Source organism: Erpetoichthys calabaricus, chromosome 2, assembly GCF_900747795.2.
Source record: "Erpetoichthys calabaricus chromosome 2, fErpCal1.3, whole genome shotgun sequence".
In the NCBI taxonomy this organism is placed as follows: domain Eukaryota; kingdom Metazoa; phylum Chordata; class Cladistia; order Polypteriformes; family Polypteridae; genus Erpetoichthys; species Erpetoichthys calabaricus.
Genome location: NC_041395.2, coordinates 58,943,402 through 58,958,591, shown reverse-complemented (window position 1 = coordinate 58,958,591; position 15,190 = coordinate 58,943,402). Strand labels below are relative to the sequence as shown.

The window sequence follows — 15,190 nt, the reverse complement described above, 5'->3', positions numbered from 1 at the left end:
ATTCTTCGGTCTTCATGTCTGTTCTCAATATACCAGCAGCTCTAGTGAGTTTCTTGCCTGTGAATCAAGTATTTAAGTTTATTTTTTAGCTGTATTATGATTACAGATTATTACAAATCACATACTTGACACTCTCACGTTCAGGTATCAGGGAATATAAAACGTTAAGAAAGCTGGCAATAAAATTGTGACTTTAAAGAATGCATTGGCTGTCTCTATGTTATCAATGTTAAATGTAAGAAACACAGTTTTCATAGTGCCAATAGTCACCTTTCAATTATTATTTTTACAATGAAGTTTACTATGTTAAACGATCTTTGAAGAGCAAATATTATGCTTTCAAAAGACTAATAATTTTGCAGTTTTTGTGACTGTGCACCTGTTAATCAGGGTATTCAATTATTTGACTTAATTGGACCTTTATTACTTTTGGGATTTTAAATACCTCTTTAAGGTCATCAAATATGTGTTTATTATAATACATATTACTTACATTTAGAGATTAAAACATGACAGATGTTTGTTCATATCTCATTTATCCTCCATTTGACTCCATCAGGTCCTACTGGTGTGCTGAACACATCAGCCTGTCTTTAGGGTCTCTGAGATTGGAGGAGGTCAGGAGTCCAACTGTACAGCAGGCACTGATGGGCATCAGCATCACGACTGGTAACAAGATAGAGATGACAGATATTTGAGCTGGACATAATCCTATATGAGTATCCAAGCAAACAACATATTAAGAGCACACAGAGTCTGTATACTCCAGTATGGCCCTGACATAACAACCTGTACAGCTGTAAATGACTCCACTTAACTGGTCATTTTAGCACACACTGCACTGAGTCTGTCAAGTCTGAACCATTAAATAATTCAATCTGAACAGCTGGGAATTTATTTTGGCAATGATATTTCTGATAAGGCATTTTTATATTGTCGTTTCTCATTGGTTTATACTGAAAATCTGGTTTACATCAATGTAGTTTTCAATAGTATGTATTATATATATAGTATATAAAAAAAATTAAAGGAACACTTTGAAAGCACATGAGATCTTAATGGGGAAAAAAATCTTGCTGGCTGTCTCTACTGCTATGGACTGATATGTTAGGAACAAAAGGATGGCACATCGTTTGTTGGAAATGAAAACGATGAACCTACAGAGGGCTGAATTCAAAGACATCCTGAAAATCAAAGGGAAAAAACAATGCGGCAGGCAGGCAGGCGAGTCCATTTTGCCGAAATTTCATTGCAGCAACTCCAAATAGCACTCAGTAATTTGTATGGCCCCCATGTCCTTGTGGGCATGCCTGACAATATATTGGGGGGGGGGGGGTTATGCTGCTAATGAGATGAAGGATGGTGTCCTGGGGGATCTCCTCCCAGATCTGGACCAGGGCATCACTCCTGGACAGTCTGAGGTGCAACCTGGTGGCGTCGGATGGACTGAAACATAATGTCCCACCCAGAGGTGTTCTTGGGGCAGTCAATGGGATCAATTCCTTCATCCTCTGACCACATGAGGCCGGCCGTTGTGGTGCACCAGGAGGAACCCAGGAGCCACTGCACCAGCATAGGGTCTGCCAATGGGTCCAAGGATTTCATCCAGATACCTAATGGCAGTCAAGGTGCCCACTGTTGTCTAGTCTGTAGAGGTCTGTGTGTCCCTCCATGGATATACCTCCATAGACCATCACTGACCCACCAACAAACTGGTTATGCTGAAGTACGCCACAGGCAGAATAACATTCTCCATGGCTTCTCCAGACCCTTTCACATCTGTCACATGTGCTCAGTGTGAACCTGCTCTCATTTGTGAAAAGCACAGGGTGCCCACCAGTGGTAGACCTGCCAATTCTGGTATTCTATGGCAAATGCCAATCGAGCTCCCTGGTGCTCACTAGAGGACGTCAGGCCACCTTCAGGCCACCCTCCTCAAGTCTGTTTGTGATTGTTTGGTCAGAGACATTCACACCAGTGGCCTGCCTGCTGGTGGTCATTTTATAGGCTCTGGCAGTGCTCATCCTGTTCCTACTTGGCCAAAGGAGCAGAAACTGGTGAGTCCTGCTGATGGGTTAAGGACCTTCTACGAGGGGCCCTGTCCAGCTCTCCTGAAGTAACTGCCTGCCTGTCTCCTGGAATCTCCTCCATGCCCTTGAGACTGTGCTGGGAGACGCGGCAAACCTTCTGGCAATGGCACATGTTGATGTGCCATCCTGGAGAAGTTGGACTACCTGTGCCAGCTCTGTAGGGTCCAGGTATGGCCTCATGCCACCAGTAGCGACACTGATCGTAGACAAATGGAAAACAAGTGAAAAAACAGATGAGGAGGGAAAAATGTCAGTGACCTCCACCTGTTAAACCATTCATTCCTGTTTTGTGGGTCGTCTCATTGTTGCCCCCCCCCCAGTGCCCCAAAGCAGCTGAAACTGATGTACAAGCCCCACTGCTACTTAACTGACCAGATCAATAGCCCACAAGTGTCACTGACTTGATGCTGTACTCTCATTAAAAAGGGTTCCTTCCATTTTTTGAGAAGATATATCTATCTATATCTATATCTGTATATATAATGTCAAGACCTTAGAACAACAAGGTCCTAGCTGTGAGTCATGGTTTTAGAATAGTGTACTGAGCTTCAAACGTTTTGACTATTTATCAGACATATACAATCCTTGTCTTTTAATTATTGTTCCCATATATAAAACCTGTATTTTAAGTTAAAAATGCAAGTGTTATTGAAAATGTGACTCCTAATAAAAGATAAGTAAGAACCATATTATTCTAGAGTAAGTTTGTAAGTGAACAGCAAAGCCTTGATCAGGATGCTCCGTTTCCAAGCTCTTTTATCTTGTGGGATTACTAGCAAAGTGCACACCATTTGTAACCATGCGGATACAAGTGGAGGCGCTGGTCATATCTATCAGTTCTAACAGTGTTAATACGCAAGGTGATTGGACCAGCACCACTTAAACAGAACACTCAGTATTATCACTACCAAAAACAAGATTTTATTAATAATTATTCAATATAAAAATTGTGCAACAATTTCAAGAAATATTTACAATTATCAACAATGATTGGTCAGTTGAATTGAAAGAAAGAATGCACAAAGATTAAATTTAACAAACAGACTGATCAAGGAATATACTGAAGTATTGAAACAACAGCATGCCCGCTTCTATATATTATATATAAATAAAACAACAATGTAAAATGCATAACAACTGTACAAAGCAGTTATAACAATTAAAGAAAAAATCCAAATGACATCAATTGTCTAAAAACAGACACGCAATTTCAAATATACAGAACTTAATCAACAATCTTTAACAATAACAGAAAGTGTCCTTTATTATTTACATCAATAGTTACATTAAATATATACAACTCTATTATGCACAGTCATTTTAACACACAGAAATAAAAAAGGCAAAAGAGAAGTAAAGAAAGAGACACATTTATTTGAGTAGGGTTGAGATGTAATCCTGAGTTTAAATGCCTCAGTGGTGCTTTCCTTGTGCTTCCAATTGTTGCAAAACAAGTACAGTATGTCAAACTCTTCCCTCTCACTAAAAAAACAAAACAAAAACAACCACACAAATGAACAAATTCTAATCATACCAACCAGAAACACTTCTGCATTTGTCATTTGAAACCACAATTCTTGACCTTGTAAAGTTTAGAATAAATGCTATATATGGCATAATTCTAAATGTAATTTTACCAGTACTAAAAATGTACTAATGTACAGTTTAAATGTCACTTTAAACATATATATTCACATTTATATATATTTAGTTTATATTCTTGTCTAAATTCACAACAACTATAGGGTATTCTGTTTAACAGAATAATGGCGCTGAAAAGAAAAAGAAAGGACTGTTTATTTTCCACATGACGTACCACTCACTGTATACTGGTCCATCCATGAACAGATTTTCTGCCTCTGGCAGAGAAATCCTCTCAACTGTTTATATAGCTTTAATAAGAGCCTATCAAAAACACAGAAAAAGAGAGGATGTTACTCATAGACACACTTTCTGTACTCATTAGAGATTTACTGAAGGCTAATTAACCTCTGGCATCAGCACATCCAGAATGATGCGAACTCTGTCAATCCTCTCAAAAGTGCCTACAGCTCTTGACAGCACTTCATCCAAGAAGTTGTAGAGGCCATCTATCAGCTCCTCATCTTCTATATAAGTCATTACCCGGTGACCTTTAGGATTTTCATAATTTTTTAACCATTTGGACGATACCTTACGAGATACAACAGCCTGTTGGACAAGAAAATACAAGTGTTTGGCACTATAAAGTCATCATAGCTCTTTGCTGCCAGATAGATTACAATACTAAAGTTTACTTGTCATCTGAACTAAGTTACCAGCAAGTGATCATCTGCTCCATGGTCCTTTATTATGAACTCTAACAGTTTTTCATGACGAGTCCTCCTGTAGGCCCTGCTGATCTCTGCAGCTGCAAAAATCTGAGCCACTTGTTTTTCAGTCAGCTGCCCTGCTGCAGCCACACAGCCAGCCTGCTCTCCTACACTGTGGACACACACAAATAAATGCATCAGACTGTCACATGTAGTTTTTGTCTTATGCAAGCTGTCTGGTTTTGGTCTGAACAGTTGTGTTTTCTCGGAAAAGTGGACACATTGGAAGACAGTTGAAACTGTGAGGATTACTCTGTGGATCACTACAAAAACTCTTGTTGGATGTGATCTCAATAGCGTTTCTGAATACATCCATTACTTCAGAGTATTATGATTGCACCAGTCCGGACACTGGCTAAAGTAATATGCAAGTCACAGAAAAGCTTTGAAGATATTTTTATTCTAACCATCAAAATAACCAATCTAACACTCCCCATGTGACAACGGGTCAAAAAGCTTATGACAATCCTTCATACCATGTTCAATTTTAAGGTTTTTACTCAAGTTGAACCAAGTATCAAACCACAGTGGTAGACTAAGTTCTACATTAATACCTTGGTGTGGCTGTATCAGTATATTCCTCAACGAGTTCACTGCTGCCATGATCTTCTTGGTCCTCACTTTTAGACATTAAAATATTGATGTTACTCATTTAACAGAAAAAAAAAAGAGTGCCAGTAAAAATTTACCTGTATACACCAAAACACACACTGGTGTATTTAAAGTAACACTATATGAACTTATTTAGACATTAAAAAATGTAAAATTCCAAGCTTATTTAAACTATTTTCCCCTGGTTGGATGTGAGGTGTCACCTTTGATTGTCCAAGCATCCCAAAAAGGCGCGTCTCCAAAAGCAGGGTACCCGCACCGGCACTCAGCAATGGCACACTCAGAACAAGTACCAGTATCTGTAAATTATTCTAACAAGGCACAGGTCATTTGGCACCCACTAAACCAGACCATAGGAGATGGCCACATAAAATTATGGGATAAATTGTTAACAAAACAAAAAGGAAACACTGAATATTTACCACCCATACTCAGCCTGAGTTAATGGGAAAAGTGGGATACATGTACCTCCGTAGGAAACTGCTGTTCTGTGGTGATCTCGCAAGTGTTCATTTGCTCGTATATACGAGCGTGAAGAATACAGTCGCGAATGACAGAAAGGGCACAAAAACACATCTGAATATTAAAGTACGGACGGAATGTCTGTGATATTTTTGATCGTGATATGATCCTGTTTAAAAAAATGTAAAATAACATTACAGCGTTTTAATCGAATATCTCACAAATGTAAATATGCACAGAGTTAATAGGGAACCAAACTACTGGCGGTGATCTACTAGCATTCCACTGAGCACCAGAGAGGGGGTGGGTATGGGTGGATGTTGCCCGTGAAACTTGCTTTGCGTTGTTTGAAGATTTGCCGGCACCGCTGAGTGCCGGACCACTTCAAGCACTGAATATGCATCAATTACTACAGAGAAAATGATTATTAATACAAACGTGAATACAATATATATTAATATTTATACAAATGTACAATCACAACAAAGAAACAAAAGGTTATTTGAAAAACACGAAGAAAACTTAGCAATTGCAAATTTTATACGTTTTAATTTAGAAGCAAACTTACTTCCATTGTCAGAAATAACAAACAATTCGTTTCATCGCTTCTTCTTTGGTCTAATAGAGTTTCTTCGCTGCTACTGTTTCAAAAGAAACTCTATGAGGCGGAACCTCAAAGCGGTAGGGATCACTAAATGTGAAAAGATTGGTGGAAGTTACACTTGATAGACAACTTCAAACATTGAGTGAGTTTTTGATTGTCATACTTTAACAACAATCTCATTCGTTGAAATTCTGAATTAGCCAATACTATCCACTTCCATTTACAGTTATCCCGCCTTCAGATCCGCCCATAATGTCTCCGGTCTGCAGCAATACCCTTCTCAGTTGGTGGAGGGTTGGATAGTGAGGCGGTGTCACTACCCGATCTGTGGTGCCTGCACAAAGACAACCCGAACTGCGCACGCATGTGCAGAACTTTACTATTACGACCCTGCCCGATCTGCGTTTTTTTACTTTGCGACACGAGTCCACATCCGATTTGGCTCGCGCACATGCTCTCTGCTTAATTAAAATTTATTTCACGACTCTGCCCGATTTGATCTGCGCATGTCTAATGTTTTACGACACACGTTACTCGTCATTTTTGTGTTGCCGTTTATCACCGTCTGTAAGTGGTCTTCTTACTGGAAAAGATTTTGTCGCCTGAAAATTTTGACTCCATTCGAATGAAGAGGGAGCGAAATGAAATGCGACGTATGTCTGTGAACTTTATAATGGATACATATCGCTTTTTGTAAGTACATCGTATTGATGAAAAAGGCAATAAGAATTTTCATTTTTAGTTGCAATACGACATTCGTTCTCTCGTGTGTGTGAAATGTGAAAGTCGCAGCATTTTCCGTATTTGGGTTAATGGATGTATTTAATTTATTTCGTAAAACCTATTAGCATTTGGTGGTGTGTTTCTTTTAACATTTGTTCACATTTTTTATCTTAAAAGAGTGAACGGCATGCTAATAATTAAGCAAAAAATCAAGGTGTCGAATTAGGAATAGAATTAGGAGTGCACGACTGACACTCGACGGGTGTAAAGTGTGCCCTCCCAAGCCATCGGTATTTTTTATGTTGATATCCGATTACATCAATACAATAGTTTTTCCATAGTAAAGTTAACAAATGTATAATAATGAAGGCTAAATTACATACAAGAGTAGCAATAGCTAAGTTATTACAAGAAAGCGAGATGCAGATAATAGCATTACAAATTGTTAATGAAGCAGATCAGAATCTTACACGTTTTAATTATTTTAGTGTGTCTTCCGTTTTTAAAGCTATTTCTAGCATATTAATGTCCATACAGAAATATGTAACAGGGTCTAACATTCTGAACTTTAGACTTATGTATCGGAAATTTATTAAGCAAGGAAACCACAGTTACTGCATTTTCAAACATTTAGTCTTTAAAATTGTATACAGAAGAAGAACAATACTTAAACAGTGAGATATTGGTTTGTCATTGAAGACAGTAACAGAAATAAATCCTTATAAAACATTTTGGAGTAGGAGCAGAAGTAAAAGAAATGTGAGAGGGGATTTGTCTTAATTTGTACATAAACTACATTTTGGCAATATATTGTCATACTTATGAATTAATTTGTTAGTTGGCTAGTATTTATTCATGATTTTGAAATTGATTTCTTTAACCTTGTTTGGTAGAAAAAATTCTGTGGCAGAAAACTGGCAATTTTAAAATTTATATCCAAAGCCATCAGAGAAGTGTGGCGAGTGTCTGATGTGGCACGATGACAGGCTGGGCACCTGCTGTTGTCATTTGTCATTAGCTTATCATTTAAGCTGTTGGTTTAGGAGGAGTATACACACATATACCTTTAACTGAATATAATGGAGAAGGCTTGCTCCTTAGAAATAACTTATTTCATATTACTGCAGTTAGAAATACAATGCCCCTTCATTGTATTTTTTTTTCTTGACCCTACAGGATTTTGAGAAAGCTGTCCTGTGATGTGTGCCGTGCTAGTTTGGTAACAGATGCTGTACCGGCATCACATGATCAAAGGTACAACTTGCTCACATTGAAAAAAAAAATGAGGTGTGATGATTGCTTCTGAGGGTACAGTCAAGGTGGTCAAAGTAGCTGTGCGTTTTATCTGACAGTCGACATTAGGGCAAGCTATCAGTATATGTTTGATCAATCAGTTTGTTCAGATGATGTGTTTTTTCTCAAGGAGCTCATTGAGGAAACACAGTTTGAAATTGACAACCATCATTTTATGCTCATGTCTTTATTTGTGTCTGTCTTCCACAAACTAAGGCTGCACCATATTGCCAGTCTAAATACTCTTAAATTACAGAGTAGCAACACACGGAAAAAGCTATGTAAGACAGTTCTGTTTCATGGATTTTAGATCCTATCCTGTGTATATTTAAGTAACCACATTGCGTGTGTGTGCGCGTGTGTGTGTGAGACAAAGAGCGATCGAGAGAGGAATGAGTGAAATGTTTTCAGAAATTATTAAGCCAATTTGTATCAGAGGTGTGACCAGAACATCATGTGTGGGTGGGCATTTGGCTTGTCTGGGGGGGTCAAAAAATATCCATCCATCAATCCATCCCCATTTTTGTAGGGGGTTCAAATAATAATAACAACATAGTTTTATATAACATATAAAAGCAAAAATTGTGGCATAAATAATAACCTATTGTTCAATAAAATTAACAGAGGCAATGGAACTTGAATTATTATTTTTTGTGAACAAATATAGAACTACATCTACAAGGTAAATAATATCAATAAAGTCAAATGTATACAACATACTGTATGAGAGCAAGAACAGAAACGTGGCCCATTGTAGTCATTAGCGAGGCTATAGGATATCAGTTTCCAGTGTTTAACCTGGATATTATATGCAGGACCAGTCTGCGGTTACTCTTGGCAAATTCTGAAATAAATTCATTCATGTCTAGATTTTCTGTAATGTTTTTCTTTTCCTTGAATGCAGCATTGTTCGGCGGAGTAGAGTGAGAATGCGGTTCAAAGTAGAAAAAGAGCTTTCACATGCAGCTGAAGACACACCAATGATGAGTGCTGTGACATACAGTAATCCCTCGCTATATCGCGCTTCGCCTTTCGCGGCTTCACTCCATCGCGGATTTTATATGTAAGCATATTTAAATATATATCGCGGATTTTTCGCTGCTTCGCGGGTTTCTGAGGACAATGGGTCTTTTAATTTCTGGTACATGCTTCCTCAGTTGGTTTGCCCAGTTGATTTCATACAAGGGACGCTATTGGCAGATGGCTGAGAAGCTACCCAACTTACTTTTCTTTCTCTCTCTCTTGCGCTGACTATCTGTGATCCTGACGTAGGGGGTGTGAGCATACTTAAAAGCTCAAAGGGCATGTATTGATTTTTTTATCTGTCTCTCTCTATCTCTCTGCTCCTGATGGAGGGGGTGTGAGCTGCTGCCTTCAACAGCTTTGTGCCGCGGTGCTTCGCATACTTACAAGCCAAACAGCCCTATTGATTTGTTTGCTCCTTTGAAAAGGAAGATATGTTTGCATTCTTTTAATTGTGAGACGGAACTGTCATCTCTGTCTTGTCATGGAGCACAGTTTAAACTTTTGAAAAAGAGACAAATGTTTGTTTGCAGTGTTTGAATAACGTTCCTGTCTCTCTACAACCTCCTGTGTTTCTGCGCAAATCTGTGACCCAAGCATGACAATCTAAAAATAACCATATAAACATATGGTTTCTACTTCACAGATTTTCTTATTTCGCGGGTGGCTCTGGAACGCAACCCCCGCGATGGAGGAGGGATTACTGTATAGCGAATGCAACATAGGGAAGGCCTCTTTGTACTGCTGAATGCATTTGCATGCTTCAGAGAGATTAGCATCAGCTGGCAGTTTATTGATCAACATTGCTTTTGCCACAGCAATTTCATTTTGCAAACTCATGCTGTTTTGCTCTGTGCCTGCAAGTGCCTGAAGTGGTTTCAGGAGAGAATGATCAAGAAATAATTCTGATTTTGACAGGAGAAGCGATGTGGCCCTCAATAATTCAACATTTCTCTGAGAGAATCTTGTCTCCATTTCCACAATAGCTCTATCGAGAATGCTGAACATAGCCCTTTTAAAAGTCTGATTAGGAGCAATTTGTTCATCAGAGTCACCATGCCCAAGTGTAGACACGACAATACTATCATCAAGCTGTGAATTAACTTTCCATTTCCTTTTGAGCGAATTGGTAGGCCTACTTTCACACTGAGAGAAATGCTCCTCCCAGAATGAGTCGCATCTCATCTCCTTCAGTGTGGCCAGTGAAGCTGTCACCACCTCCCCAGCAGTGCTAAAATCCACTGCATGTGCCTGTAGAATTGCATTGGCTGGTTTCAGCACACCAAGCACATGAAGGAGGAATTTTCCTGTATTGAAGAAATTCTGCTTTTTTAATTGTGTCAAAAGACTACATGCCTCTATGCAAATGTCAAAAGGGGCAGTGTCAGCCTCTGCTAACTCTGAGAGAAGGCCCCTTATAGCTTCCTCATTGTTGACAATGGACTTTGTGATATCATAATGACTGGTCCATTGTATTTCTAGAAGTCTTTTCAGTGTGGGTGTATTGTATGTGTGTGAAACATAATGTCTGTGACAAAATGTGTTCAATGAATTTGACCAGTCAAAGAACATCTTAGCCAGAGGTTCTGATTCCATTGCATGTATCACTGTTAAATGGAGCTGGTGGTTGTAGCAGTGTACATATGGAATGTACTTACCAACTTTGTTTTGTAACAAAGCCTGGACACCACCCCTTACCCCAGACATGACAGAAGCACCATCAAAACACTGACACACTAAATTGTCTGGGTTGTAACCTAGCTCAGAGAGATGTGACAGAATTTGGTTACAAATATATTCGGCATCAAGCTGATTCAGTTCAATTAAGCCAATCAAGTGTTCTTCAGGGATGGAGTTCTGGACAAATCTAATCACTACAGACAAATTCTCAATGTTACAGCGATCCCTGGTACCATCACTTTTAATGCAAAGACCAGGAGAGTCAGCTTTTTCATATTTGGTCCTGATATCTTTTATCACCATTTTGACAAGAGTCTCAATTATTTCATTTTGAATTACATTGGATGTGTATTTTGCGTTGTCTGGGATGTATTTTACAATTTCTGCAATTTTGGCATCTTTTTTGATTGTGTAATCAAAGAACTTAAGGAAAAGTCCTTCCTCCCCACCTTCGTGATTGTGACCACACAGAGCCAGTTCATTGACTGCAAGAAACTGAACGGCCTCCCCAATGCTTTTCACATAATATCTATTCTTTTCTATCTGGGTTTGACCCAGTAGTTGAACTATGCTTTCACCCGTCTCTGCCCGGGGCCAATACTCTTGCCATGCAGACATGGCTCTGATGTGCGGGATACTAGACGTGTGTTTGTGGAAGCTGCCACCATCTTTTTTCTAGAGCTTTTTTCCAATTAGTGTAGCCGTGTTTGGTGAATATGTCCTCGCAGTCCGAATTGGAAACAATTTGTGGCAGGCAAAGCAAAAGCTGCCATCACGGACAACAGAATATTCAAGCCATGGTCGAGATTGATACCAGCTTGCACAAAAACATCTGAGTGTCTTTCCAAATGCGCACTTGGGATAATTAATTAAAATGGGCTGGGATGGGCTATCCCTATTTAAGTCAGGCAAACCGGACTGTATATTTTGTTGAAGGCAGAGGTTTGGAGTACCCGACACAGGCGCAGAGCTGGAGGATTGTGTAGGCTTATCTACATCTTTTGGGAGTTTCAGTTCCCGACGTGGGTGCGCTGTGCTCCGTGTTGGTAGCAGCGGTGTTGGGCTCAACCGTGGAGCCAGCAGCTTGCACAGGGACAGAGGCTGAAGATGTCTGCTTTTTAATAAGCCACCTATGCATAGCCTTTGGTGTTACCAACCAGAAAATAAAAGAAGAATGGAACGTATACGCTGTTTTAATTAAAGAATGCGGTCAACAGGTTCAGAATGTGCTGCAAAATGTGCGGTGAAGTGAACCGTGAGCAGCACAGTGCCTGTCTAGTGGAGGAGGCACTGATGGATACGCCCCAAATTCAAACGGGAAGATTGGAAAGCAACTCAGTTTTGAAAATCAAATGTTATTCTTCTCCAGAGTTTTCATTGGACAGACAGAGCATTTCGCAGGGTGGGCACGGCTTGTCTCTGGGGGGCAGTGCTCACGCCTCCGATTTGTATGCAATAAAATCATTTATTTTTGTCATTGAGCGTATCATTTCACTGTTAAAAGAAAGACCAGACTGCCAGTTGCAGTCTTACTATTTTGACTTTCAGACATTGGTCAAGTTTTCGTCTCAATAATTAATAATAATAATAATACATTTTATTTAATAGGTGCCTTTCTTAGCACTCAAGGACACCTTACAATAAAATTAAACAGTAAAATTAAAACAAGATAATGATAAATCAAAAAGCAATAATTAGCAAACAAACAAAGATAACTGGCAGTAACAGTGCAAAATTCACAATTGGTATGCCAGTTTGAGAAGATAAGTTTTGAGGGTAGTTTTAAAATATGTTATTGAATCGAGCTGACATATATGAGAGGGAGGAGAATTCCAGAGTTGAGGAGCACAATGAGAGACGCTCGAGCTCCCAGAGCACTGAGTTTGATGTGCAGTACAGAAAGTAGAGCTGCAGATGAGGATCTGAGTGAGCGAGAGGAGTGTAAGTCTGTTGGAGAGCAGTGAGGTTGTGGAGAGCTTTAAATGTTAAGAGCAGTATTGTGTATTGTATTCAGTAGTGAACAGGGAGCCAGTGAAATTGAGAGAGAATAGGTGTAATATGTTCAGTGGATTTAGAACAGCAGGTTATTATCCTGGCAGCAGATTTTTGTATAAGTTGTAAGCGTTGGATAAGTTTTTGTGGGATGCCAGATAGAATAGCATTACAGTAATCTATATGTGAGGTGTCTAGGGCATTAACCAATACTTCAGTACTGTGTTGCATAAGACAGCGGTTCTCAAACTGTGGGGCCCTCCGGGGGCGCGAAGTAACAAAAAAGGAGGCGTGAATGTTGCCATATGTGGCGTAATTTTGCTATTTGTAGGAAAATTTTAAACTTGTAACGGTGTATTGGCAGCAAAAAATATAGGAATAAATTTTATTAGGGTTTCACAAAAACGTTAGGGGGGGCGCGATTAAAACTGTTGTGAAAACTCGGGTCACAAATACTTAAAGGTTGAGAAATGCTGGCGTAAGAACAGGACAAAATCTAGAAATGTTTCAGAGATGGAAGAAGACAGTCCGAGAACTGTTACTAATATGGGAGGAATTATTTAATAATAATAAATAATAATAATTATTATTATTTAATAATTGCCATTATTAGTGTATAAATGGATATAAATAATTGCATTTAAACGATTCGCCAAAATCTGTTTTATGTAAACGATACTGTTTTAAACATTATTGTTTTTTCATCAGAAAACTTGGTTTCCACGTTTACCTGTATTAGTTTAAATGGCACTTTTGCCACTCGCAATATGGTGCACGCGCTGACGTATTGTGTCAACTGGGCAACACAGCGAATGCAGTGTCTATCTATATATGTCTACGGGCATTAGTTTAAATGGCACTTTTGCCACTCGCAATATGGTGCACGTGCTGACGTATTGTGTCGACTGGGCAACACAGCGAATGCAGTGTCTATCTATATATGTCTATGGGCACGCAGATCGGGTAGCGACAGGTGGATCCTGATTTTAAACCGGAAATGGAGATTGGCTGAGAAACTAGCATGGTGGGAAAAGATAGAAGAGCGGTTGAAACTAGGAAAAGAAAAACAAAAATAATGCAAGTATACTTTTGAGCAATGGTGAAGAAGGGCAAGTTTCACTTAAAAAGAAAGGAAGAATTTAAAGTATTAGTTACAATTGAGTCTTCCCAATCTTACATAAATCCAGTTAAACTAAAGAAAGAGGTGAAATCTGCATTGGGTGATATAGATAGTGCTCAGACAGCGAGAAGTGAAATATTGGTATTCAGTAAAAGTAGTAAACCATGTGAGAGAGCTTTAAAAATGAAAAGTTTAGTTGGTAAAAGAATAGAAGTGCTTTTTGCTATATGATGATAAAAGTGGTAAGGGAGTAATAACAGGAGTTCCCCAAAAGTTAACTAATGAACAAATTAAAATCCATTTATTGGGACATAAAGTAGTATTGATAGATTATCTGTTTTTTCCCCCCTTTTCTTAAAATTGGTAGCCCTTTTACTTCTTTGATCTTATTTTGACGAAATGAAAATACCAGAAAGAGTATGTTTAGGGTACTTAAGCTATAATGTAAGAATGTGTATCCCCCTATAGATTAGATGTCATAGTAAACTGAGATGTAGTAGATGCAGAAATGAGCATAAGTATGAAGAATGTAAAAAGACGTTAAACCAAAATGTTGTGATCGTCGGGGAGAACGTAGCGCAGCATATAGAGGTTGTAAGGCACTAAAGAGAGCTGCTGAGGTTCAGAAAGTTAAAATGGGTTTAGGAGTGTCATATGCCGTAGTGTAAAAAAAATCTGTCAGTGATGAAGCAGAATGTGAAATCGATGGATGTACGTAAACATACTTGTTCTGTTACGACACACTCCTTAATATTTGAAAAGTTGAAATTTGTAATGTTTATAGGAGATGTGATAAGCTGTACATCTCAGACAGTGAGTCGTACTGAAAAAAATATTATTGTCAAGGTGGCAGAAAGTTCTTGGTTTAACAGGCATTACATGTACAACTGTAAATGGAAATTTGATGGGTAGGCTGGTATCAGCTCGATCTCAAAGTGAAGGAACATAATGGGGTTTAAAATAGAGCAATGGAATGCTAGAAGCTAATGCGTATGGTCAGGAGTTTAAAAAGTTTATATCTGATAGAGCTATTCCCACAGATGTTATACGTGTTCAGGAGAAATGGCTGTTACCTCACTTTAGTTTTTGTTTGCATGATTATATAGTAGCAAGACATGACAGATTAACTGGTAAAGGGGGCGGAGTGGCTACTTTTATAAGACATAGTTTGGGATATAGAGCGGTGAATGTAAATGAAAAATATGAAACAGTAGTTTTAGAATTATTTGATACTGAAGGA

General features: G+C 38.8%; 1 protein-coding gene across 2 annotated transcripts; it reads right to left on the bottom strand.

Annotated features, from left to right (window-relative positions):
• Positions 1–3,328: 3,328 nt before the first annotated feature.
• LOC114645914 (PWWP domain-containing DNA repair factor 3B-like) lies at positions 3,329–5,505 on the bottom strand. 2 transcript variants are annotated; one of them, XR_007934114.1, is made up of 4 exons: positions 4,388–5,505; positions 4,080–4,280; positions 3,907–3,995; positions 3,329–3,572 (listed from the first exon to the last, which is right to left on the bottom strand). XR_007934114.1 is itself a non-coding variant. In XM_051922793.1 (3 exons), the coding sequence occupies exons 1-3, from the start codon at positions 4,751–4,753 to the stop codon at positions 3,975–3,977; spliced, it is 588 nt and encodes a 195-aa protein (XP_051778753.1). In that variant the 5' UTR covers positions 4,754–5,505; the 3' UTR covers positions 3,329–3,974. The 2 variants fall into 2 exon arrangements, 1 of the variants encoding a protein (XP_051778753.1); XM_051922793.1 differs by having other exon boundaries at positions 3,329–3,995.
• Between the last annotated feature and the right edge of the window lie 9,685 nt (positions 5,506–15,190).